The sequence below is a fragment of the Epinephelus lanceolatus genome, chromosome 16 (genome assembly GCF_041903045.1).
Source record: "Epinephelus lanceolatus isolate andai-2023 chromosome 16, ASM4190304v1, whole genome shotgun sequence".
Lineage (NCBI taxonomy): Eukaryota > Metazoa > Chordata > Actinopteri > Perciformes > Serranidae > Epinephelus > Epinephelus lanceolatus.
In genome coordinates this window covers 29,768,689-29,792,424 of record NC_135749.1, presented here as the reverse complement: position 1 = coordinate 29,792,424, position 23,736 = coordinate 29,768,689, and the positions used below count along the sequence as shown (strand labels likewise).

Genomic DNA, 23,736 nt, shown 5'->3' with positions numbered 1-23,736 from the left:
CCCTGCTCGCTATACACACAAACACACTAGACACAGGATACAGCTCAGTTTACCAGAAACGTGATGTTTCTTCAGACTGAGAATATAGATTTTATTTGACAAAACTGATCTGCTTACCTAAATCTTTGGCTGTCAAACACAGACACACTCACACAGAGACAGTTAGTGTCTATATTTGCAAAGGCCAAAGTTATGGCTGTTGGTTTCCTGACCATCTTGTTCTTCTAAAGGTCCAATTGTTCTGTTTCCTCCCATGTTTCCTGCCATATATTTGGCTCTGAAAGGATTTTCATGGGCTGTTTTGAACCTGTCATGTTTGGCAGACCTTTAAGCTCCTCTTAAGCTTGTGTAAATGTTCTCTAATTAGGATTACTAAAAAAAAAAAAAAAAAAAAAACAGCAGAGAAGCTGAAATCCATAGTGTGTTGTTGCATGCTACAAAATAATTACGGAGTTCCATGAGTAAATATAATGTTCATGAGAATGCTGCTGTCAATCTGCCCTGAACCATCTGGTTTTCCACTGACTCAGACGGTGTGTGTTTTCTGAGTCAGGTCCCAGTGTTTTTCCATATATGACCCTGTCGTTATTGCTTTAGATATCCTGCCATTGTTACATGGCAGCTACACACAAGCACAAACAGCCTACCACCCTTTTAAATTATTTAAACAGTATCAAATGTCCCCAACTCCGATTTCAGTCAAGTGACGCCGCAAGCAGGACGCCAAGTTCACATTTCGGCATCTATTCTTTCTGACAACTGCTACAAGTGACTCACACACAACTGACAGAGTAGTGAAAAGTCACTGTATGCATACAGGATAGTGGTTTAAGGGGTCAAGTTCACTGCAGCATATGAAACATCGCTGCAATCTAAACTACCGGGGGAAAGAAAAAGAAAGAACAATGTACATGACATAATGAATGAATGACAGGAAGCAAACATGATATCATCCAAGACAGTAAGCGTGCTAATGTCGCTAACGTTCTTCAAAGAGCAAAACATCATTAGATGGTGACATAGTGCAGCACAAGTCCTATTGTACTGGAGCGACTCCAGAGGACACAGAACATGTCCGATAGGGTTACAGCCTCATTATAGCACTGACGAAGGGGACAAGATGTGAGGGCGATGTTGACAGAACACAGAGGCAAAAAGTGCAGCCTTACAGGACCAGAAAACACATATTAATCCAGGGATATCCTACTACTGCAACAGAGAGAGCTTGGGGTTACCAGTTAGTAGGACATGTCACTCACAAATTCTGCTTTAATAAACCTACACTGTGTTAACAAAAATAGACCTATCTGAGAACTAAACACTGTCCAATATCACAAATGTCGCACATAAATACTCCTTTAGGTAGATATAGAATACAAACTATACTATGTTTTACAGGTTTTGGATGTTATTGAATGTTCCTGTCCCGTACCAAATGCGATGGCACTGTTGGAAGAGCATGTGATCTCAGTCCCTGCACAAACTGATTCACCAAAGGAACAACCTATACATTAGTGCGCCTGCCACATAAAGGACCAGCAGCTGGTTATGTAGCTATCAACAATGCCAGAGTTGAAGTGCTGGCCTATGATCAGTTTGAGGACTTTCTGGTCTTAACATGCAGAGATTTTCCAAAAGGCCACGAGGGCTATCTCTAACTCTGCTTAAGTGTTTATGTTTCCTCCTTTCAACCGCCTCTCTCATGGGAAACACCACCTCTAATGCCTTTATATTTATCAAAGTAAAACAACTCTGCTTGCATATACAATTAAGCTGCGATAGCAATCGACAAATGGCATTTTAATGGAGAGCAATCATTCGCTATAAGTCTGAGAAATGGGCTGCAGTTCTGCCTGCGTACTGAAAATCCAGTCTGAATGTAAGGTGCTCTGGAGTGTGTGTGAGTGAAGGAGATAAGTCCTACTGCTTCTCAAAGAACCTAACCACCTTTACCATTTTGAGTCATTTTAACAGCAAACTCTCTATTAATACCAGGCACATGAATACAAATCCCTGTGTGCTAATAGCACCTGTTTTACCCAGCAAGAGTTATAAGTGGGATTTGTTACATAGATCAATACAGTGAGAGCCAGAAACTTTTTTTTTTAAATCAAAGGAAAGTATTGCAGACTTAATTAAGCACGTTTTTCTGTTATTAATACCTTGCTATGCCCCTGGCGGACCACCTGCTGCAGAAAAAAGTAACTATTCTGGCCAAAAAGCCTTGAGTGATGTGTTATGCCGGCGATACAGAGAAGACATCTGCATATTTTGGCCCCAGTTATATTCCAGATATGTCCACGTGTTTTCATTTTCCTTTAACAGAGCTTATTTCAGTGGCCACAAAGAACAGGAGCCGGGCAAAGCGTTGCTATAGCACAGATGCAACAAACTGTCACTGAAACAATTTCCCACAGGGCTTCTTCCTCTGTGGTTAGACATGTTTGTTGTACAGATACTTCATGTTGTAGGATTTAAGAACTGCTGAGGACATGAACTATCTCATATCTCATGTTGTCTGTCTCCACCTGTCTCCCACACACACACTTGCACACACACTTGTAAGCGCAGTCCCCAACCCCAAGGAGTTTAGTTTCATTATCATAATCAATAATTAAAAGCCACCTTCTTTTCATCAGCGCCAGCATCACAGATGTGACCCGAGTCTATTGGCTGTCCGCACCCCCATCCTCTCCCTCACACACACACACACTCCACCCCCCTCCCTACCACAGTCAATTTCAGTAGAGGCATTCATTTTTAAAGCGCCCCTGTCACTGGGATTATAAAACGCCAGATCTCAATGCTGGTGGTAACGCCACTGTTGCAGGGAGGTAACAATAAGAGAGACACACACAGAAAGAGATCTGCAGCAGTCCAACAAGCACCACTTTGTGTGAGAAGAGGGTTTGCTTTCTCAACTTAATGTGTTTCAAAACCCCATCAGAGACAAACTCAACCTTTCCACTGCCTTGCAGAGCAGCAGCTTTGATATTTACAGGACAAACAGCAAACACAAGGCGAAACATGAGGACATGTGGGGAAAATTCCCTGAAGCTGGCGAGCAGAAGAGGGGGCTTCATAAAACTGCTTCCTTTGGTGTCTCAAAAGCACACAAGTGATTACAAGGGAGCAAGGGCATGCAGTGTGCCCCTACCCAGTGCAATACAGATAAAGGCCAACAATGTGGCAGAGCTGGAAACCCTGCTTTGTTTATCCAAAATATCAACAATGAAACAATCCAGATTATGAAACTGGCAGACTGGGCTGGCTGGCTGCCCAAAGATCAACTTCCAGACACACTCTGTGCCCAATGTTTGAAGTCTTTCCATCCAAAGACAAAAACACTAACATTCCTTTAATATTCTCAGAGGAGCAAGGGCAATGTTTAATCAGCTCATCCTGTGACTGTAATTGATTTGTTTATTTTTGGCTTATGCTACTTTAAACTTCACTTTGATATGTGTATGCATCCTTTTAATGAATATTAACATAACATACACTGCACAGTGCTTCTCCCCATTTCCCCCTTTACCTTTATATCTCTCCAGCACATCCTCGTACGCCTGGGCGAATTCCTTCTCCTGCGAATGGTTTGTCGGCAGCAGACCCGGAATGAACCCGGCCATGGTGGCTCTGCAAGCCGGCTTGCGAGTAGAGAGGGGTCGGCCTGCAGACTACCGCAGTGACCCGGTCCGCTGCTGCGCTTCCAGACCCCAGCTGTGGCTCCTTTCTCTCCTCAGCGTCCAATTCAACAGCACCTTGTATGAAACAAGTGAATCTGATGCATTGACGCACTCTAAAAGCCCAGTAGCTCACTTCCAAGCAGGGTTAGATAATCCTTAGGGATACTTAAAGGAATAAAAAAAGGACAACAAAAGCCCGAAGTGAGCGCGTTGTGATGAACATGTAGGACATTAAAGACGCGAGTATCTACTTGAATGAAGGTTACATAAACGCTATCTATCCATTACCGCCGTGTGAGTGTGTGTGTGTGTGTGCAGGAACACACAGTCGCATCGCTCGGTGTGTCTCCGACCAGTCCCTCCTTGAATATCGGCTTCCACCCGGCGACTGCTGCTTTTTGTGCCTGCTGTGTGTGTAAGTGAGGGAGGGAGTGTATCCTACACACCCCAGATGAGTGTCCGAAGAGGCGGGCAGTGTGTCCGTTTCCGTCCCCAAATCGGCGGAGCTCCAGGCGAAACCGTATCCGGACTCCTCGGGCTTCCTATCCCAGGCTGTGTCGGCGTCCTGTGGATCCGAGGCGAGCCGCCCGAGCTCCCAGCATGCTTCCCAGCCGTAATGGCCGCTTCTGTCCGAGGCTTTGCGGTCTCTGCCTCCGTGTGAATGTGTATGTATACGTTTCTCTCTCTCTCCCTCTCCCTCCTCTGCTCAGGTTTCTCGGCTTTTCCTGCAGTGGCTGTCTTCCATCCCTCTCTACCGGCCACGCCAGGAACCTCCGCCACAGGAATTTCAAGAGCCGGTGGGGAAGAGGAGCTAGCTAGCTTACATGGCTGCCGATGGAAAATGGAGCTGGAGCGCCACCAGCTGGACGAAATTGCTCGGTGACAGGTAACCACCAAACCCCAAAATCCCTGGGCAGGCCATGACATACAGTTCTACTGTAACAAATATTAAACTAAACTAGTTTGTATTATATATATATATATATAATAATTAATTACATTATCACTGACGAGATATTTCCGTTAGCTTACCATTTCTACGCCTAAATTGACGGTTGGAATCAGCTCTAACCGCCATAAGTGGAAATGTATCACTCCTCTGGTCAACTGCTGAGGGAAAAATCTGCTTTAGATTTATTTTGCTTTTTAAATTATTCTACGAGGACAAATTTAAATTAAGGCATGAGCTGTTTGTCAAAGAAGCTCGCGCAGAGAACCTTGATAATGATGGGCAATACAATATGGCGGATCTCAGGGCTACGTTTGGATTTTTTTTTTAAAGGTAGAGACATGGGCGGATTACAAGACAGAGGGTCCCTGGGCACAGATGTGAAAAAGGCCCCCCACCTCTCCAAAATAGGAGCAAGACTCCAAGAGAAAAGGTCTGTGTCCACAAAACATTTTTCTTTAGCAGGAAAGCGCTGGCAGTTCTTTTTTTCAACGACAACAATACTGTAACACTTACATTAGCCAGGTAGCTAGCATGACTCTACATTAAGAGAGGGTTGACTACACATTACACAGTCATCTTCAAGCTTACAAAGCAAACAGTGATAAAAGCTCAACATACACCAGCACCATCCTGTTCCCGCCAGCAGATCTGCTCCAAAAAAACTGATTTATTCTGTCTTAATTGTGACAGTAGAGAGTAGCCTAGCTAAAGAAGTGGCAGTGATGTCACTGTTGGCTTTTTTTGTGGTAATTTTGGGTCTTTTGTTGGTTATTTTGTGTCTCTTTTACACCTTTTACACCAAAATTTGTGCTTGTACGTGGGGTTAATTAAACACTGGAAATCCCACTAAAATTAGGCTGTAGACGTCTTTCCTACTGCCAGTAGACCAGAGCTGTGCTGCAGCTGAGCATGCCTTTTCATGACTCGAAAGCAGGTTAGTAAACAGCAGCAAGCAGCATAGAGGCCAGTGAAAATGTTATGTTGGTTACTTCTTTTTATAAATTGCTTAATTGCTTAAGTAATCACTTACTTGGTAAATGTTTAAGAGCTGCTTGAGCGGAGACGGACGGTATTTTGTGATGGCGCATCATTGCATCTAGCCAGTAAAGGGGTTAAAATTAGTGCATTGACCCGAATGTTGTGTTTCCATCAATGTCTTTTTTTAGTAATTTTGTGTGTCTTTGTGGATGTTTGAACCTTCTTTGTAGTTATTTTGTGTCTCTTCGCAGTTCCTTTGCATGTCTTTGGAGTCTTTTTGTGTCTCCTTGTAGTCCTTTTTAATCTTTTCCTGGTCAGTACATGTTAATTTGAATGACATTTGCAGGTGAAGGCCAGGGGGCCCTGACACTTTGGGCCCATGGGCCTGTGTCCAATTGGCCAATTCGGTAATCTATCTATGGGTAGGGGTTATTGCAAAGATTTAAATTGGTGACTGTGACAATATCACAGAACTAATAGTTCATTACATTACTACATACAGGCAATAAATTAGTGGAAAGCCTGAATAAAGTAGGAGAGAATCACAGCCAATGCACAGTGCTTCCATAAAACTGGGTGGCATTTACTTGGCATGGCTTAGATCCACTGGGGTCCTTGAGGGAGTTCCAGGGGATCCCTTTAATAAAGAAGTGAGCCCAACGTGAGCAAGAGTCATAGGAGTGACTATTCTGAGCACAAGTTTCACTTCCTTCACTATCTACTCAACTGTAGCTGACAACTATACAATTCTGGTCATAATCATATCTAACAACCAATATCTTTTCAGATATTTTTGAGAACCACTCTTTTTGCCTATAATAGAAATACTGAAATGTATTTGTTGATTTATTTTGTATCAATAATCTAGATCTGCAAAGTGACTAATAACCAAAGCTGTGAAATAAATGTAGTGGAGTAAAAAGTACCGTATTTGCCTCCAAAATGTAGCAGAGTAAAAGTATAAAGTTGCACAAAATGGAAATACTCAAGTAAAGTACCTTACATTTTACAGCTACCCTGACTAAAGTTGCAAAAGGCCTGAACACTGTCTGTATGTAAGGAAGTTCTGATTGTGGATGAGCTGAATTAATGGAGCACACTGCCATCTAAAGGCTAACTGAGGCCATATTACAGAGAGGTGTGCAAAATAATTGAAATCAAAGTGAAAGCGTTGTTTACAGGTCAATAAACCCACAGACCTTTCAAACAGATTTCACATTCTTGCATCCAATTTGAGTGCAACCAGAAGAAATGCAATCACAGACCCATTTTTGGCCAAAACCATATCAGGGGAACACAAAAGGATAAACTTCCTGCATCATGTGTTTTTGACTCCAGTGATGCTGTGTGATGTTAGGGGAATCTGCCTACAAGCGTGTCCTGTCCTACTGGGTGAAACACAGCCATTGGTGGATAATCTCAGCATGAGATCATCCTGAGGTCAAAGCTCACGAAGCAGCCTCATTGAAATGGTCTAGAGATGATGTAAATTAATCCCATATAGACACAAAGATGACCTCAGCCCATGCAGCTTGTAACAGAAATATACAAAGATATCATTCTCACTGCATGAAAAATAAAGACTGTACAGCAGGAGGAGCACAAAACAAGAATTGAAGCAGATGTGGCTTGCTCTTAGGTTCAAGTCAATATGGATCTAAATATGAATAAAATATGCATGAATGGCTCCACAGCTTTCAAACCACTGCACTGACTTTGGGATCCTGCTCTGTGTGGACTCGCTTCCTGGTCTGTTTTTCCACAAAGTACACTAAAACTTTGTTAACTTAGTCAAAGATGTCTAAAGCCAGTGGCCACTTTATTAAGTACATCTGTTCAATCTAATGCAATCCAATACAATTATTCTGCCATAAAAGGTAATTGTATGATGGCTGTGTATTCATTAATAATTATATGTTTGAACATAGATGTCGTAGTAAGTGGTGTTTTACTGTACTGCATTATATTTAGGGGTGTTTTTAATATTCTGCCCTCCTCATGTACATTAATAGGGGGGAACAAAGACACCTCTCAATATCTAATCGTCTATTACTACACCACTTTTAATATAATAAACAGTTGAATTTCCACATTTTCTGGTATTGTCAACAAAAACAAGGGATGGAAAGAGGTGGAGAGAAGTGGCTCCAGTTGAGAACCTGTTACCAACTGCATTGCAGCCAAATGCCTCTGAGCTTATCATTTCCTTTTATCAGTGCTGGCATGTTTTTCTGACTGTTGCACACTGCAAAACAGTGATGTCAAACTTTTATGTCTATGCTGCTGGGAACTTGCAACAAGAAGTTCCAAAGCATGGCTTTGGAACTTCTTTGGAACTTCTTGCTTTTATAGAAAGATGACAACAGTACTGTTTGTAATATCTGTAAAATGATCATTTCAAGGGTGGAAACACCGGCAATGTACTGAGACGTCTTTCTACGCAATATGAGCTTAAATTCCGGGAATGTGAATAAAGAGTTGGACCAATAATCAGAGTCAATAATGGCACCAGTGTCAATAAAAAATTCCCATCAATTTATGGCAGAACTGCTGTATTGAATTACAACATATTGTACGGTTTACCCAATAAAGCATCCACTGTGTGTATATGAAAAAATAATCAAGGATTTAAAGGGGAAAAACTAGTGGCATCAACTGTGGGATTATTCAACATGGTTCCCATTAGTTGCCATTAAGATTCTGGCTTTAAGGAAACCTAACATTTCCCATTGTATGTACAAATAATGTTGCTTCACCTATAAGCATTTATTGTTCTAAACCTGATGGAGAAAATCAGGTGTACGTCGCCACAGTATCCTAAAGAAGTAAGGAGATCATGACAGTGGAGGTATTTCTAAGAGCAGAAAGACCAGAGGCAGCAGCATAAAACATAATTCTATGTTCTATAGCTTCACTCTCTTTTTTCGTCTGCCTTTAACCCTCTTATTATTGTGTCTAATTGAGCATGTCAACACAGCCTAATTCTGTGAATTCATGTGTGCTCATGTGTGTATATAATACTAATGGTCTTCCAAGTGTGTGGGTCATTACTGCTGCTGTAACAGATCTGGCATTAGGTATATCATGTATCATTATTTCCAGCACCCATGCACGCACACCCACTTCTAATAAGATTAAATAGAAGAGGATGTCCAGAAAGATGAGAGAAAGTGTCGGTGATTAAACCAGTGCGGATGGAACATTACTGTAGTTAGCATGTCAGGGGTGTAGCAGCCTCTAATATCTTCTACACTGCAGAAAGCTGTGACAACACTTTCCAGCACATAACAGAACATTTCTCAAGGTAACAGATGGAGGAACAAGCTACAAGTTGGAGGGAAATGAGAAATAAGAGATAACCTTTAACTAGAGAATCAGAGCTTGTTTGCTACTACAGGAAACAATGAGATTATTAAAGATATGTCTGTGTATGTATGTTTCCAGTCATTCGGTGCGCGGTCTCATCATGTGTCTACAGTAATTATTACCAGTATAAATGATTAGGAAAAACTCTGTGCAGATATTCATTTCCTCTCCCTCCCTATCTCTTCATGTATCTTTCATTATTTTTAATGTCCTCTTTGTGTCTCCTCACCCTGACTCACTCCTCATTACAGGACTCACACATCAAATTAGCCACACTTCAATGAAAATACAAACAGACACCTCAGGCAATCCAAACCCAACACACACATTCATCACACCCATGTAGTCGTGCACAGCTTCCAATCACAATACAAGTGGGGGGTCCAAAATATCCGTCTGCAACCTCCTGACACACACACTCATACATAATACAAACAAGAGGGAGGTTGTCGTGACCCTGGTCTTAAGGTCCCACAGTAGCATTTTACTCCCACTGTGCTGTAGAACATCAAACAGTTGGAGAAAAACATCTTTTACTCCAGATAAACATGCATCATGAGATTACAGTCAAAGCAGTTTTTAAAACATCTTTTATCAGTTAATTTGTATAATGAAAAACCAAGCAGATGACAGAGCATGAGAGTCCCTCTAGATCACAGGTTTCCAGCCTGGGGGTCTTGACTATGGGTCGCCAAAGCTTGGCGGGAGTTGCAAGGCCTTCTTGATTTTAAGGGGTTTAAGAAAGCTTTTTTGAAACTATACAGTAGGCTTATATCTCAGCATGTCATTCATTTCTGTAAGTAAAACATCACTCTCTGCTAACTAGCCTCATCCTGCATTAGAAAAGTAATCTATTAAAACAACCAAAGAGCTAGGAGAACAATTGCCAAGTGTCAGAAAGAAGAAAAGACTCGAATTGGTCAAAGAAGAAGCCTATTACACACATATGACTGTTACCAATAAAAAACAAATTCATACAAATCACTGATTTCACACAAACTTGCAGTTATTACCTTCATTATTAGGGTAAAGTGTACAGTTTATCAGTTGTTCTGTACTCTTATTGTTATGCACTGAATATAATATGAAATATCCATACAATATGTCACTTTGTCAGAGGTCGTCATTTTACTCAATGATAGACAAAGGGGTCCCACAGAGGAAAATGACAAGGTAGGACACACCTGTTAATGTGTGAAACCTTTATGTCCCCGCCTAGTGGTGGACAGTGGGAATAACAGTAAACTCTGACTGTAAAAACTTTATTTTCTTTAAGTTTTTCCATTTGTATGTTGTCTTTTCATTCTTATCATCTCATGATGTGTATTAATAGTAATTTTAATAACAATAAAAGTAGTAAAATGTGTGTGTATGTGTATTAAAGTGTGTCTGTTAAAAAAGAAAGAATGCTGACTGACAGAATACTGAGTCATCTCTGTCTCTGTCACTCACACTGTTTTCTTTCTGCAGTGTGTGTCCTCCTCTTTGTGTATACACATGCATGTGTGTGTGTGTGTGTGTGTGTGTGTGTGTGTGTGTGTGTGTGCTGCTGTCATGCAGAGTCCAGCTGCACGATGAATGTGCTCTCTGAGCCAAAAGGACACTCAGTTCTCAACACATCAGCATGATGACCAACGCCTCAGCAGCAGAACCCCACACTACGCCTTCTGACCTCAGCTTTAGAATAAAAAACTCCCCAAACATCAAGCACTAATGCTTTACATCCCATCTCTGACGCTCAATCTCACCATCCTCCACGTTGCTGGGAGCACAGCTAATCTACAAAACAGCCGCAACATCAAACAATGTGATCTGATTATCAACGGCTGCATTTTTGTTTCATAAAGCAGCTCAGTGCCCTGAATAAGCAGGAATGAACAGGGGATTGAGTGACATTATTGTAAAATGTGTGTGACTTGGATTAGTGTGTTATATGGCGGCACAAATTTTAAATAAGATTCTTAGTGAAGCCTGACCTTTGGCCTACAACTGCAAACTCAATTACAGTTTAAGATGCAGACGTAAACATTAAAAAGCGTCTCAGAATAATTTGTGTGTGGAACCCATGGTCGATCCAGGAATGTGGATTATTAGTGTGACTTCTGCAAATCCAATAAAATCATGTAAACAAAGTCACTGGTGTTTGCAGCGGGCTCATTAAAGCTGAAAGGAATACAGTATGTTCAGTCTGTGAACTATATCATGACTGTACATATACAACCCGAGGCACGAGTGTCTCATTTAGATAAACAGGATTTCATCCATTGACTTTAACTGTTTTGGTTCATCGTTTCATTCATAATAACTCTAAATGTAATTTAGATTACATACCTATGATCAGGTTAGATTTAATTTAGTTTATATACCTATCTCTTACAAAAAAAAAGTTGGAAGGATTTGTTTCTTTGCTCCAAATGACCTCAGTCTTGTAAGAAAGTAAAAGCGTTGTTGTATGTTACTGTGAACATAATTTGTATGTGCACTTCAGGATAAAACAGCATCCACACAGATACCGAAATATTTATATGAGGAAACTTGTTCAATCTGTGTGTTATGGGCAGTAACTGGTGGACAATATGAGTTCACTAAGAGACCAAAAATTATTTAGTGGTTCTTCTTCAGATTAATAATAAGTGAATTGCTCTCACATCATTCCACCAGGTTGTCCGTACAATACTAATGAATACTAGGATCATCTTCAGTGCCTAACAAAGACAACTAGGCTGTGGGGTTTGTAGAGATGTAGGCAGGGAAGGTCTAATGCATTATGGGAGGTGTAGGATCCAGTGTGTTTGGGACTTGATCCATACTAGGGACCAAACATCAGGGTATGTCGACCTCTGCTGCATCCATTTTGACCGTTCTATTTTGAACATGACTCACAAGTTCCCAAACTTTATAGTGCAATAATAAATCAGCAGGTGCCACAAAAAGTTCAGATGTAGGTTTTCACACGCCACTGCTTTGTACATCCCAAAACTTTTAAATTTGTTGGCTGTTCCAATAAATTCTTACACAAAACTGACTTAAAGGTCCAGTGTGTAGGATTTAGGGGAATACTGGCAGCAATGGAATATAATATAATAACTATGTTTCCTCTAGTTAATAAAAAATAAATAAATAATGAAAATAAGAATCATTGTGTTTTTGTTACCTAAGAATGAGTTGTTTGCTTCTACACAGAAAGCGGGTCCTTGTCTACAAAGATTGCCACATTGCACCACCATGTTTCTACAGTAGCCCAGAACAGACAAATCGAACACTGGCTCTAGATGGGGCCATTCACGTTTTTGTGTCAGCCACCATAGTTAGCAGCCACTTCGTGACAAGAGTGTCAGATAAACAGATTTTTTTAAAGAGGAAACAGCTTTCTTAAAGGGATAGTGCACCCAAAAATAAAAATTCAGCCATTATCTACTCACCCATATGCCGAGGGAAGCTCAGGTGAAGTTTTAGAGTCCTCACAACACTTGCGGAGATCCCAGGGGAGAGGGGGTAGCAACACAACTCCACCTAATGCAGGCTGACGGGGCCCCAGATTCAAACGTCCAAAAACACATAATTGAAACCACAAAATATCTCCATACTGCTCATCTGTAGTGATCCAAGTGTCCTGAAGCCCCGACATAAAAAGTTGTTTGGAAAAACGTCTTTTGAACTCTGTTTTTAGCCTCATTGTAGCCTGTAGCTCTTACTGCCTCTCTGTGCACTGCGCTCACGTGTGTGAACTTCACCTGAGCCTCCCTGGGCATATGGGTGAGTAGATAATGGCTGAATTTTCATTTTTGGGTGCACTATCCCTTTAAGTGTTTTTACCAGTTTAAATCACCTAGTCCTATTTGATTGGGAGAGGAAGAGAATTTGGGGGTAATTCCATTCCTGCTAAAAAACTCCTGAACATCGGGATCAGAAAGAAGGTGAGCTCACATTTGCAGTGCTGGGCAAGCAAATATTCTCCAGCCAGTCAAACAGCATTGAAGAAACACTGATTTGTAATGTCAAACTGTTTTGTTCAGTGTTTCAATAGCCTGGTCCATTTGTTTTGGAGAGAAGGGGACCTCTGCGGATAATTAGCTTCCTGTAAAACCCCCTGAACAACACTGAATGAATTCTAACAGGGAGAAGTTTCAGCTGGTTGCAATCTGCAATCCTCACCATTAGATGCCACTAAATCCCCCTCAATCTTACACACTGAACCTTTAAAACTGAAGGTTTGGAGCTTAAATAACACACCTCTCTTTGTCCCAGTTTAACTTCTTCTCGCTCTTTGTTCAAACTTTCCCTCAAGGTCTCTTTCTCTGTGTCTCTCCCTCAGTTTGTCTCTTTCATGGTCTCTCATTCTGTCTCTTCCTCTTTTTGCCTTTCAGTATAAATTCCTCACTCTTTCTGCACGTCAAATGCCTTTCCTAAAGGGGAACTATGCCCATTTTTGAAATTCATGTTTGTTTTTCCTAGGGTCTAAGACAGTCCAGAAGTATTAGTGAACATCAACAACTCTCTCTCAGTTCCAACAGCTAGAGTGCCTTACAGCTCCAGACTTTATTCTTGATGACATCACAAGCTTGAGTCACACTTCTCTGGTTTCTGGCTTTGACAGAGATAGCTCATGTTCACAAATACTGTTTGAACTTTCCTAGGCCGTAGAAATAACCTACTAGAGCTCTTAATTAAGGTGACGTTGGCCTTAAATCTGTCTTTTCACCTCATCTCATCTTCTTCCTTTTTAACTCCCTTTTTGATCTCTTTCAGCCTTAGCTGCAGGTTTCCTCCATTGGCAGTCAACAGATTTCTCTTTTCAGTCATTAAATCCTTTCAGTTTTCAGTGATTCTCTGGTTCAATCTTCATCCCTCTTTCTCCTTCTGTTTTATGACCTCACTCACCCCTCGTCCTCAGTTTAAAGTCATCATTTCTTTCCTCCTCCTCTTTGAACCTTGCCCTCTCTCTCCTCCACTCCCTCCATCTCCCCATTACCTCCTCCCCCTCTCTTTCTCCAACTCCATTTTTTTCCTCCTCTCTTCATTACCTTTTACTCGATCATTCACTCCTCTTTCTCTTTGCTCTCACAAACCTCTTTTCTCTCCTTCCAAATTAAAATTCTGACACTCTCTCTCTCTTTCACTATTTGTTTTGCCCTCCTTTTATATTCAGTGTCAGTCTCTCTCACCCCCGCCGCCATTGCTTCTCCTTGCCTTTTATAACCATGGAAACAGAGGAGACCACGTTGCCATGGCAACAGGGGAAACAGCCTAAGCTTTGGGAGCCGAGGCTTCCTTTCAGCTGCCTGTAGAGAAAGAAATGTGGAAGCAGGAGCAGCAGGCGGGACAGCGGACGCCTAAGTTACATGCAGGCACAGACGTCGGGGTCCTGATGTTCATGTGCGTGAATTATCACTGCTGCATGACACACACACATGCATGCACACAGACAGAGACAGATATGGTGCCTAACACACACCTTCTTTTGTGTCATCTTGAGTTTTCTTCTTGTTTGCTGTGAAAATCATCATTAAAATATATTTGCGGCCTTTTAAAATAATATAATATCCCAATTTTCAGCCTAAATCTTTTAGTTTTACCACTCCCTTTGTGCTAAAACTAAACCAGACAAAATATATACACACAGAGATATCCAGTCTAGAGTCTAAAACACTCGACAGATGTGTTCCATGCAACATTTTTACTTACAGACTTTTACAGGGATAAATAATTCTCAATACTGGTGACAAATGTGTGTCTCATGATCCACAAGGTTTACAAATGCCTATGACAATTTGTGAATACTAGCCACAAAAATTTGTATAAATGTAAAACATTTTTACACATAAATACATTCTACATATATTAACAACTTTTTTACACAAATAAACAAAGCAATCAATTCAGGTCAGAGATAGCGTAGCTGACGTTAAGAAACATCAAAATATACTGTAAAGTTTAACGTATCTGCAACATAATAATGTACAAAAATGAAACGTATCTGTGGTTTGCAATTGTGGCTAAAACCAACATTTTTTCTGGCTATTGTGTTGCAACACACTGAAAAGCCAGGCAACCAAATTGTCCGACTAACACTTAAACGCAGCATGCATTTGTGGAGCGAAGGCTGTGAAAAGAGTCTCAGAACTCCACAAGCATGTTATCCAAAATGTTACACACATTCAACAATAAATCATTGCGAAAAAACTCACATATGTTTGACATTTATATGCACATGAAGCTTCAAAAGCAAATGTTATTAGATTACTGAAGTTGAAGTTGGAAATGTACATTGATATTTAAACAAGCTTGGTTGAGTGTGTTTGTCAACTTGTTACATTTTGTCACACATATTAATAAATCATGTTTGTATTTGTCATGAAACACAAATTTGTCATTAGTATTGACACCAATTTCTCCCCATACATCTCACTCTCACTTTAATTTGTATTTCAAGTTATTACATCCCCCAGACTGTCATTCATACAAACAGAAAAACCAGCAGCTGTTGGGAGGTTTCATTGACATTCATGCTCGGCAGGCAGGCAGAGCCCGTCCAGAGAGGCTGAATAACAGAGTCCAGTCAGGACAGCAGCGTCTCTCTTTATGCTCTCCAGGGTGAATTCAAAACTCATCTGCTCACAAAGCTCCTCATGTTTGCACTCTCTCCCTCCATTACTTCTGCCTCGACCTTATTCTGTCTTGTAGGAAAACAACTTTTCCCTCTTCTCACGTTAATTTCTCTAATAAAATCAGTGTTCCAGGCAGAAGAGAAATACCTTTAACACATATTTTCTGTGTTCTCTGTCTCTGTGATGCCTTGTAATCTAATCAATAAACAATCTTTGGCTACTTTAACACTCTGGACTTTAAGCCATGCAGCTCACTGGTACAAGCAGCCTAATGAATTCATATTTCCACATTCCAGCCTTTCCCTGAATGGAAATTGAGGTCAATGTAAACACATACTCCATATTATGTAAAATGTAATATCATCACAATAGCCTTCATGCCTGAGTGAGCACTGGTCACGCCTGGGAAACACTGGATGTTACCAGTCGAATCACTCTGCGAGCTTACAGAGCAAATTTGGAAGCATCAGTGTTACAGAGAGAGATGCCTGCTTTATTTTGCTGGTTTAATGTTAATATACTCTTGCAACCTCATGTTTCACTTACAGTAAATCCATTTCTTCACATTTATGTAGAGCTTGAACTAACTTCTAAATAACAGCTGATCTCAAACATAACACTCGTTTAAAAGAATAGGTCCACATTTGGGAAATATGCTTATATTTATCAAGAGTCCACTAAATATGAAGCTGGTGCCATCAGCTGGTTAGTTTATCTTAGCATTAAGACCGGAAGCAGGGGGGAAACAGCTAGTCATGCCAACTCACTGTTCTGTGCCAAGAAATATTCTGGCAGAAAACCCCTCATAAAAACCACAACTGTCACTTTTACTCTTTGGTTTTCGAACGGATTAAACAAAGAAGATAAAACATGTCTCATCTTTAAGGGCGTTTGCATGTCTGCACAGGCCTCACATTCATTCTATGTATGATTTGCAGTGACACAGGCGTAGATTTTGGGAGTGATACAGGGCACATGTCTCCCTCAGTATTTAGAACAAGTGCATTTGTCCTCCCAACAAAAACATGTAAGTAGCGGAGGACTTTTATTTGGACCAACTGCTAGAACGCAACTCATAAAGGCAGCAATGCCTCCAGTAAAAGTAGGTAGGTGATTTGCAACCTCAAAAGCAATGGTTGCAATCTGCCAAAACATGGAAAAAGGAGAAACAACTATGTACAGCAGGAAGTATGACATTTCCACCACAACTAATGCAGAAAAGACACAAACTGGGGCATTAAAAATGCACCAAAATGCAGAAAATTAAGAATCTGACGCTCAAAATCTCATAGGGGAGGACCCCAAGTCCAGCCCCTTTCACACATGCACTGCAAACATGAAATTTTCTCGACATTACCCGAAGGAGCTGTATGTGAAAACAAAAATGTCCGAATCAGTTGGATCGGACATTAAACAGACTTTATCCTGCCAACTCCTCTGTGAAAAGTCTGTCTAATGTCTGAGTGAGCCCATCTGTGAATAGAGCAGGTAACTGGCCATAGAATTTACAATGAATGTGAAGCCATGTTGAGGGCTTGGACAAAACCAGAAGAAACCAAACACCCAAGGGTAAAGAAGAACTTCTATCGGTAAGTGACGAAGCTGAACTCATCAAACAACTTAAAGGAACGGCAAGAGACTCAGTTGTTTATGACCAAATGACAACAGAACCACAGTGTGACCTGTGTCAGGTCCTGCCTCCTGCACACTCTACCCAGGTGCCACCCCTTGCCTAAACCAAACTGAGTATTTCCATTAGGTGAGAATCTCCTGTTGTGTGCTACAAGATTGAAAGAGAAACTCCAGATGATGTCCAGACTTGATTCTTCAAACATTCTTCAACAATTTTAAATGGGTTAAACTGGCCGTGGAAAAAAGTGGCTTCAGATCCAGTTCCTCCTTTAACCTTCTTTGGTTTAAAAACACTTCAGAGTAAGACACTCTGGGTGCATCTTGTTGAATATTAAGTTAGGAATAGATTTGTACAAGGAGGCACCACTTGTTACATTTCCCATTTCTAATTTTGGGAGGACATGATTCATAATGAGACAGACTCATTAGTATTGGCTCTACAAATCGGCAGCTTTCAGAAAGCAGATTTCACACTGCAGAATATTGGCAGTGTCAGCAAGGTGCCGTCTGTGTTTAAACCCCTGGGTAGTTTGTGACGGCGCCAACATCAGTGCGGCCGCTACCTGTTGCCGCCACAACCGAATGATCTCCACACAAACAAGTCTGAATCGCTGACTCAGCACAAAGGTGCTGCCAGGAAAACTCCCTGTGTAATAGTCTGCTTTAATATTGTAATTGTACATAATAATTATTGAATTATTTTTTTCTCTTCACTCTTTCAGAGTTGTCCTTTATTACTGTATGTGTTCAACTCTCACACACACTCTCACACACAAACTCTTGGCCCAAACTCCTACACAGCTGTGAATTTCCACTACATGTGGCATGCTCATCCAACAGACATTAAAAAAAGAGGAGTGGAAAAGTTAAGCTTTGCCTCACAGAGTGTTCATTAAAAACATGTCATGTGAGATTGTTTACCTTCTCACATCTGCCAGCAGCCACGACAGAAAACTACACATACATTCTCATCCTTCAGTGGCTGTAAATAAAAAACAAACTGTAAATTTTCTCTGGATGAAATTATAGTTTAAAAAGATGTTTCTTTTTCATCTTGTCTGCTTAGACAGACCAACGCAATGAAAAAAAGATGACCACAGGACATAAAAGTGACGCCAACCATCTTTATCCAGTGTGATAACCGATTCCACATCCCTGCTCAGATCTGGTTGCAATTAGTCGCTCTCATGTAAACAGCAGAGAGCCGTCACATGTTGGTGTCAGAGAAAAAGAGTTAAGGGCTAGTACGTTAGTTTGCAGATATTTTCAGCATTTGTTGAAGTGATTTGTTAACAAGCAAAAGGTTCATTTCAGCTGCCGTAGCTGAGGAAAGTCAATTTACAACATGTTTACAGGTTTTGTTGGATATTTTAAAGGAACAGTCTGTAAGATTTAGGGGGATTTAGTGACATCTAGTGGTGAGAACTGCAGATTGCAACCAGCTGAAACTTCTCCTGGTTAGAATTCCTTCAGTGTTCATTGTTCAGGAGGTTTTTTACTGTGAGCCAAATTATCTGCAGAGTTCTCTTCCTCTCCAAAACAAATGGACCGGGTGATTTAAACGAAAAGTTACAGTTGTAACTACGGTTCTATGAGTCCCGGATGACTGCCAGAGGCGGTGCATAAGCACTGGATAACTCCGCCTGCACTAGCGCATGTCAAGTACGAATATCAATAACGTCACCCGTGACCCCTGCATGAACTCCAGGAGGCTATATCTTCCGGTGTCAGCAGGTGATTTGTTCCCAAAATCTGCTCGTGAGCGTGCAAGGATTCTGAGTGACCAGACGGTCATCCGGAACTCATAGAACCGTAGTTACAACTGTAACTTTTCATTCTATTTCGTCCCTACTGACCGCCAGAGGTGGTGCATAAGCACTGGATGACACATACCAACAACGTCATGAAGAATCCCCCAGACCTACCTCATTGATCAGAAGTCCCGGGGCGAAGGACCACGCCCAGCAGGTGGGGAACAGCAACATTGAGGCGATAAAAACGATGGAACGTGGAAGGCGACGCCCAAGAAGCCGCAGCACAGATGTCTTCCAACGAAACACCCCTAAAGCAGCCCAGGACGTGGAAACCCCCCGTGTTGAATGGCACCTGACCCCGGCAGGCAACGGACGGCCGGTGACCCTGTAAGCATAGGAGATGGTGTCCACAATCTTATGCGACAGACGCTGTTTAGAGAGGGCACAACCTCTGTTATGACCCTCATAGCACACAAACAATTGGTCCATTCGTCGCACAGGTGCAGTGGCGTTGATGTAAGCAGCCAGAGCCCGTACAGGACACAACAACTGCGCCCCACAGTCGGCCGATGGGGGGTTGAACCGAGCCAGATTAATCGGCCGGTTGAGATGGTTGCGTGGCAGCACCTTTGTCAGGAACGCAACTTTCGGCCAGAGAGTCACCCACGAACCATCCGGCCCCCAACGCAGGCAGGACTCACTGACGGAGAGAGCATGCAGCTCCCCGACCCGCTTTGTTGACGTGACAACAAGGAGAAAGGCTGTCTTCATCGACAGCCACTTAAGATCAGCCTGGGCTAAAGGCTCAAAGGGCGAGGAAGACAGGGCATCCAGCACCAGGGAGAGATCCCATGCCGGAACCCTGGGGGCCACTGGAGGCCGCGGCCTCAGCGCCCCCCTGAGAAAAGAGGATACCAACCTCTGGCACCCCACGGTGGCATTCTCAATCAAAAGATGTTGCGATGAAATTGCCGCCACATATACCCTCAAGGTGGAAGGAGTGCGACTGTCCTCCAGGAGAGACTGGAGAAACTCCAGAATGGTGGCCACCGTACAAGAGGTGGGATCCTCCCCCCCTGTCTGCATACCAGGCAAAGAATCTCCTCCACTTGCACTCATACTGGAGCCGGGTGGATGGTGCACGAGCATGCGAAATGGTGCACCACCTGACCGACTCAGTGCAATCAGTCAGGAGCGGGTCGGGCCCTGCAGTGGCCAGACGCAAAGCTGGAGACGACAGGGGTCGGGGTGCCAAATCCGACCCCCCCAGCTGTGACAGGAGATCCTTCCTCTCTGGGAGGTGCCAAAACATTGACAAAAAGAAAAGGACCAGCAGCAAGTCATGATCAAAGCACTGTAATTCTTCTGCTGTTGAGGGCTGTTATTGCAGTTGGAATGAATGATTTTTTGTAAATTGTTTTTCTGGCCAGTGGGACTTTGTATCTCCTGCCTGATGGGAGGAGACTGAATGAGTGATGGAGGGGATGAGAGGGTTCATCTGTGATCAGGGTGGCTTTCCTGATCACAGAGCACTCATACAGATGGAGCAGTGGAGTTTGTGGTGAACCGATTATTTTGCTGGCTTGATTTGTGATCAGAGTTTTGTTTTCTGTTTGTTGGTGAGAAAGTTGTACCAGGAGGTGATATTGAAGGTGAGAATGGATTCTATGAGTGACCGGTAGACCATCATTAAGATCTTTTTACTGACATTGAAGTTTCTCAGTTTCCTGAGAAGATGGAGGCGCTGTAGTGCTTTATTGTAAATTGTGTCTGAGTGTGTTTGAAAAGACAGGCAGGTGTCCATCTGTGTCCCCAGATATTTGTGGCACTCCACCTGTTCCACCGGCTCTCCCTGAATGTGCAGAGGTTTAAAAAGCTGAGGTGAGATTACTGCTTTGTTTCTGCCCCCACAGCACAACTCCTTAGTCTTTAGGATGTTTAGTTCTAGTGATTTCTCACTGAAGGTTGTGACCAGGTCATCGACTGCCAGTTGGTACTGGGTGAGAGCCTCCAAATTGTCCATGTGGGCCACCAGGGCCATGTCATCTGCATATTTTAAAAGAGTCATTCCCTTTCTGCAGCAGGTGATGTTGTTGGTGTAGGCAGAGAACAGAATTGGGGATAAGACACAGCCTTGTGGGAGCCCTGTGTTTAAAACCAGTGTACTGGACTTAAAACCATTTAAAAACACCTGCTGTGGTCTATCCATTAAAAAGTCCTTTATCCATAAAATCAAACTCGGGTGGATCTGTAGGTTCAGGAGGCAGTGCAGCAGAGTGTCAGTGTTTACAGTGTTAAAAACAGAGGAGAAGTCCATAAATAAAATCCGAGTGTGTGGTCGTGCAGAATCCATGTTTTTTGTAACTGTATTTAAAAGAGTCAGGCTTGCGTCCTCTACACCTCGCTTCGCCCTATAGGCAAACTGGAGAGGATCCAGTTTTTCGGACAGCATATGTGACATTAGGTTACACACTACTCTCTCCATGCATTTGCAGAGTACTGATGTGAGGGCCACAGGCCTGAAGTCTTTAGTGTCCTTAGCACGTGACTTTTTGGGGATGGGGATTATTAAGGATTCCTTCCACTGGCTGGGAACACAGCTAGAGTCCAGAAGATGCTGAAACAGTCTGGTGATGACTGCACCCAACTGTGCAGCGCAGCCTTTGAGCACCCTGCCCTTGAGCCTGTCAGGGCCAGGGGCTTTGTGTGGGTTTACTCTCTCTAAGACGGAGGTCACCAGCTGCTCATCAACAGTAAGGGCTTGATCGTTGGTCAGAGTCTGACAGCCAAAGCTGAAGCTTCCTGATGCTTTGCTTTGGTTGAACCTACTGAAGAAGGTGTTCAGTTCTTCTGCAAAAGAGGCAGGGTCTGTGCAGCCAGTCACAGCTGGTTTGGTGGCACGGCCCATCATGGTGTTTAATCCCTGCCATGCCTCCCTCACATTCCCAGATATTAATTTTTCCTCTACTTTCCTCCTGTAGTTGTTTTTTGCTAGGTCAGACTGTCTTCTGAATTCCCTCTCCAGTTCTCTCACTTTCTGCTTGTCCCCCTGAAGAAATGCTCTTTTCTTCTGGGTTAAGCAGAGTTTCATATCTTTGGTAAACCATTTTTTATTGTTAGGGTAGATGGTTATTTTTTTGGTGGGGGTGACGGCATCCTCACAGAATGATATATATGAGGTCAATACTTCTGTCAGTAAATTCAGATCGGTACCACAGTCATTGAAAAACAAATCCCAGTCTGTGAGTTCGAAACAACCTCTTAGTGTCTCAGTTGTTTCATTGTTCCAGTCTTTGATAGTTTTTGTTATTGTCTCACCCGTTTTAAGTTGTGATCTGAATTTTGGTAGCAACAGGATGACGTTGTGGTCTGACCGGCCGAGAGGGGGGCGTGACTTTGATACATATGCGTTTGGGATATTTCCATAGCATAGGTCCAATATATTGTTCATTCTAGTGGGAGTTGTAACATATTGCTCCAGGTCGGGCAGATGCGACGTGACGTCACAGCGATTAAAAACCCCCAGGAGAAACACAGGCTGCGCTCCAGTCTGGTTGACAGCTCTGTGATAGCTGTCAGCTATCCGCTCTGCTGCCATGTTAAAATCCGGTCCTGGGACGTATGCTAAAATCACAGTCAGCTGGGAGAACTCTTGGGGTAAATAATGCGGTCTGAACGATACAAGTTGTTGATGACCGTCATGTTGACCCGGCCGAAGGCTGGGGGCCGGCGTCGGAACTGCAATTCATAATCCCGGGTCAAGGTGGCAACTACCCAGGGGTCTGGCGAGCAGGCAGCCCAGTGACTGAGCTGCTGCTGGGAAAAGCAGGCAATGACCGCCCACATAGCCCTAGCGCCAAGGCCCCCGGCCCCTGGAGGAGCAGGAAGTGCAGCGGCCAGGCTTGGGGTCCTGAGGCTTCCGAGGTAAGCGGCGCTAAGTGGAACGAAAGTCCCCTGCGGACTTTCTCTCATCTTTCTCTCTTGGCCACCCCGGGGAGATGGTCATGGAGGACCATGAGGGGTAGATGGAAAAGTCCTCGAGCTGCTTCTGGAAACAGGTGCTCTTTTATGGAGGCTCGCAAGCCGCCACCTGGTCTCATCGGCCTCAGCGGTGTGGTCCAGTGCGTCCAGAGCAGCAGAACCAAACAGCTCCCCTGGTTCTACTGGCACCCGGCGAAGGACCCTGCGAGTCGCCTCCGTCAGAGGTGACTGTGCCAACCAGACATGACAGCGAGTGTGGACAAGCGTCGACATCAGCCGTCCCAGCTCCCTCGTCTGGTAGGCAAAAGCCTGCAGTGATACATCACAGATGACGCGGACAGAGTCGTCCACCTGTGCATCCTGCAGGGAGGCCGAGAGAGCAAGGAGTAAGTGGGAGAGGGTGTTCCCCAAGCAGCCGACACGTGCTGCTGTGTTGTAGGCTTGGCAGACGTAATCGTCAGTGACCTTACACTGGGCAGAAGGGCACTTAGGGTCGGACTTCATCGCCTCATCCGGAGCCACAATCAGGGCCACGATTGGAGGCTCAAACGCCGGCATTTGGAGGAGCCCCACCGACTCGGCATCCTCCATGGCAGCCAAGGCCCATTCATCTGACCCCGGCCTGGTGAGGACTGAAGTGTCCCTCCAACAGGAGTGCAGCTCCTTCAGGAAGTCGGAAGAATGCAGCACCGTAACCTTCGCCGAGGGAGGGTTGCGCCTGTGAAACGCACTGGGAGCCTGCCCCTGGCTCGGGGCATCGAGCTGCAGACATGCCAGGG

The 23,736-nt window shown here is 43.2% G+C and overlaps 1 protein-coding gene across 12 annotated transcripts in view; it reads right to left on the bottom strand.

Moving 5' to 3' along the window:
- Window positions 1–23,736, bottom strand: part of macf1a (microtubule actin crosslinking factor 1a) — a 274,106-nt gene that overhangs the window by 229,632 nt on the left and 20,738 nt on the right. Inside the window, exons 1-2 of one of the 12 annotated variants that reach the window (XM_078175471.1) lie at window positions 3,975–4,073; window positions 3,536–3,851 (exon numbers count right to left, since the gene is read on the bottom strand). The exons of 9 other annotated variants lie outside the window; for them this stretch is intronic. In XM_078175471.1, the coding sequence (XP_078031597.1) occupies window positions 3,536–3,629 (94 nt within the window). In that variant the 5' untranslated portion in view covers window positions 3,630–3,851; window positions 3,975–4,073. Of the gene's footprint in view, window positions 1–3,535; window positions 4,329–23,736 lie in introns of those variants that run through there. 2 more of the 12 variants (XM_078175474.1, XM_078175470.1) reach the window with 2 other exon arrangements.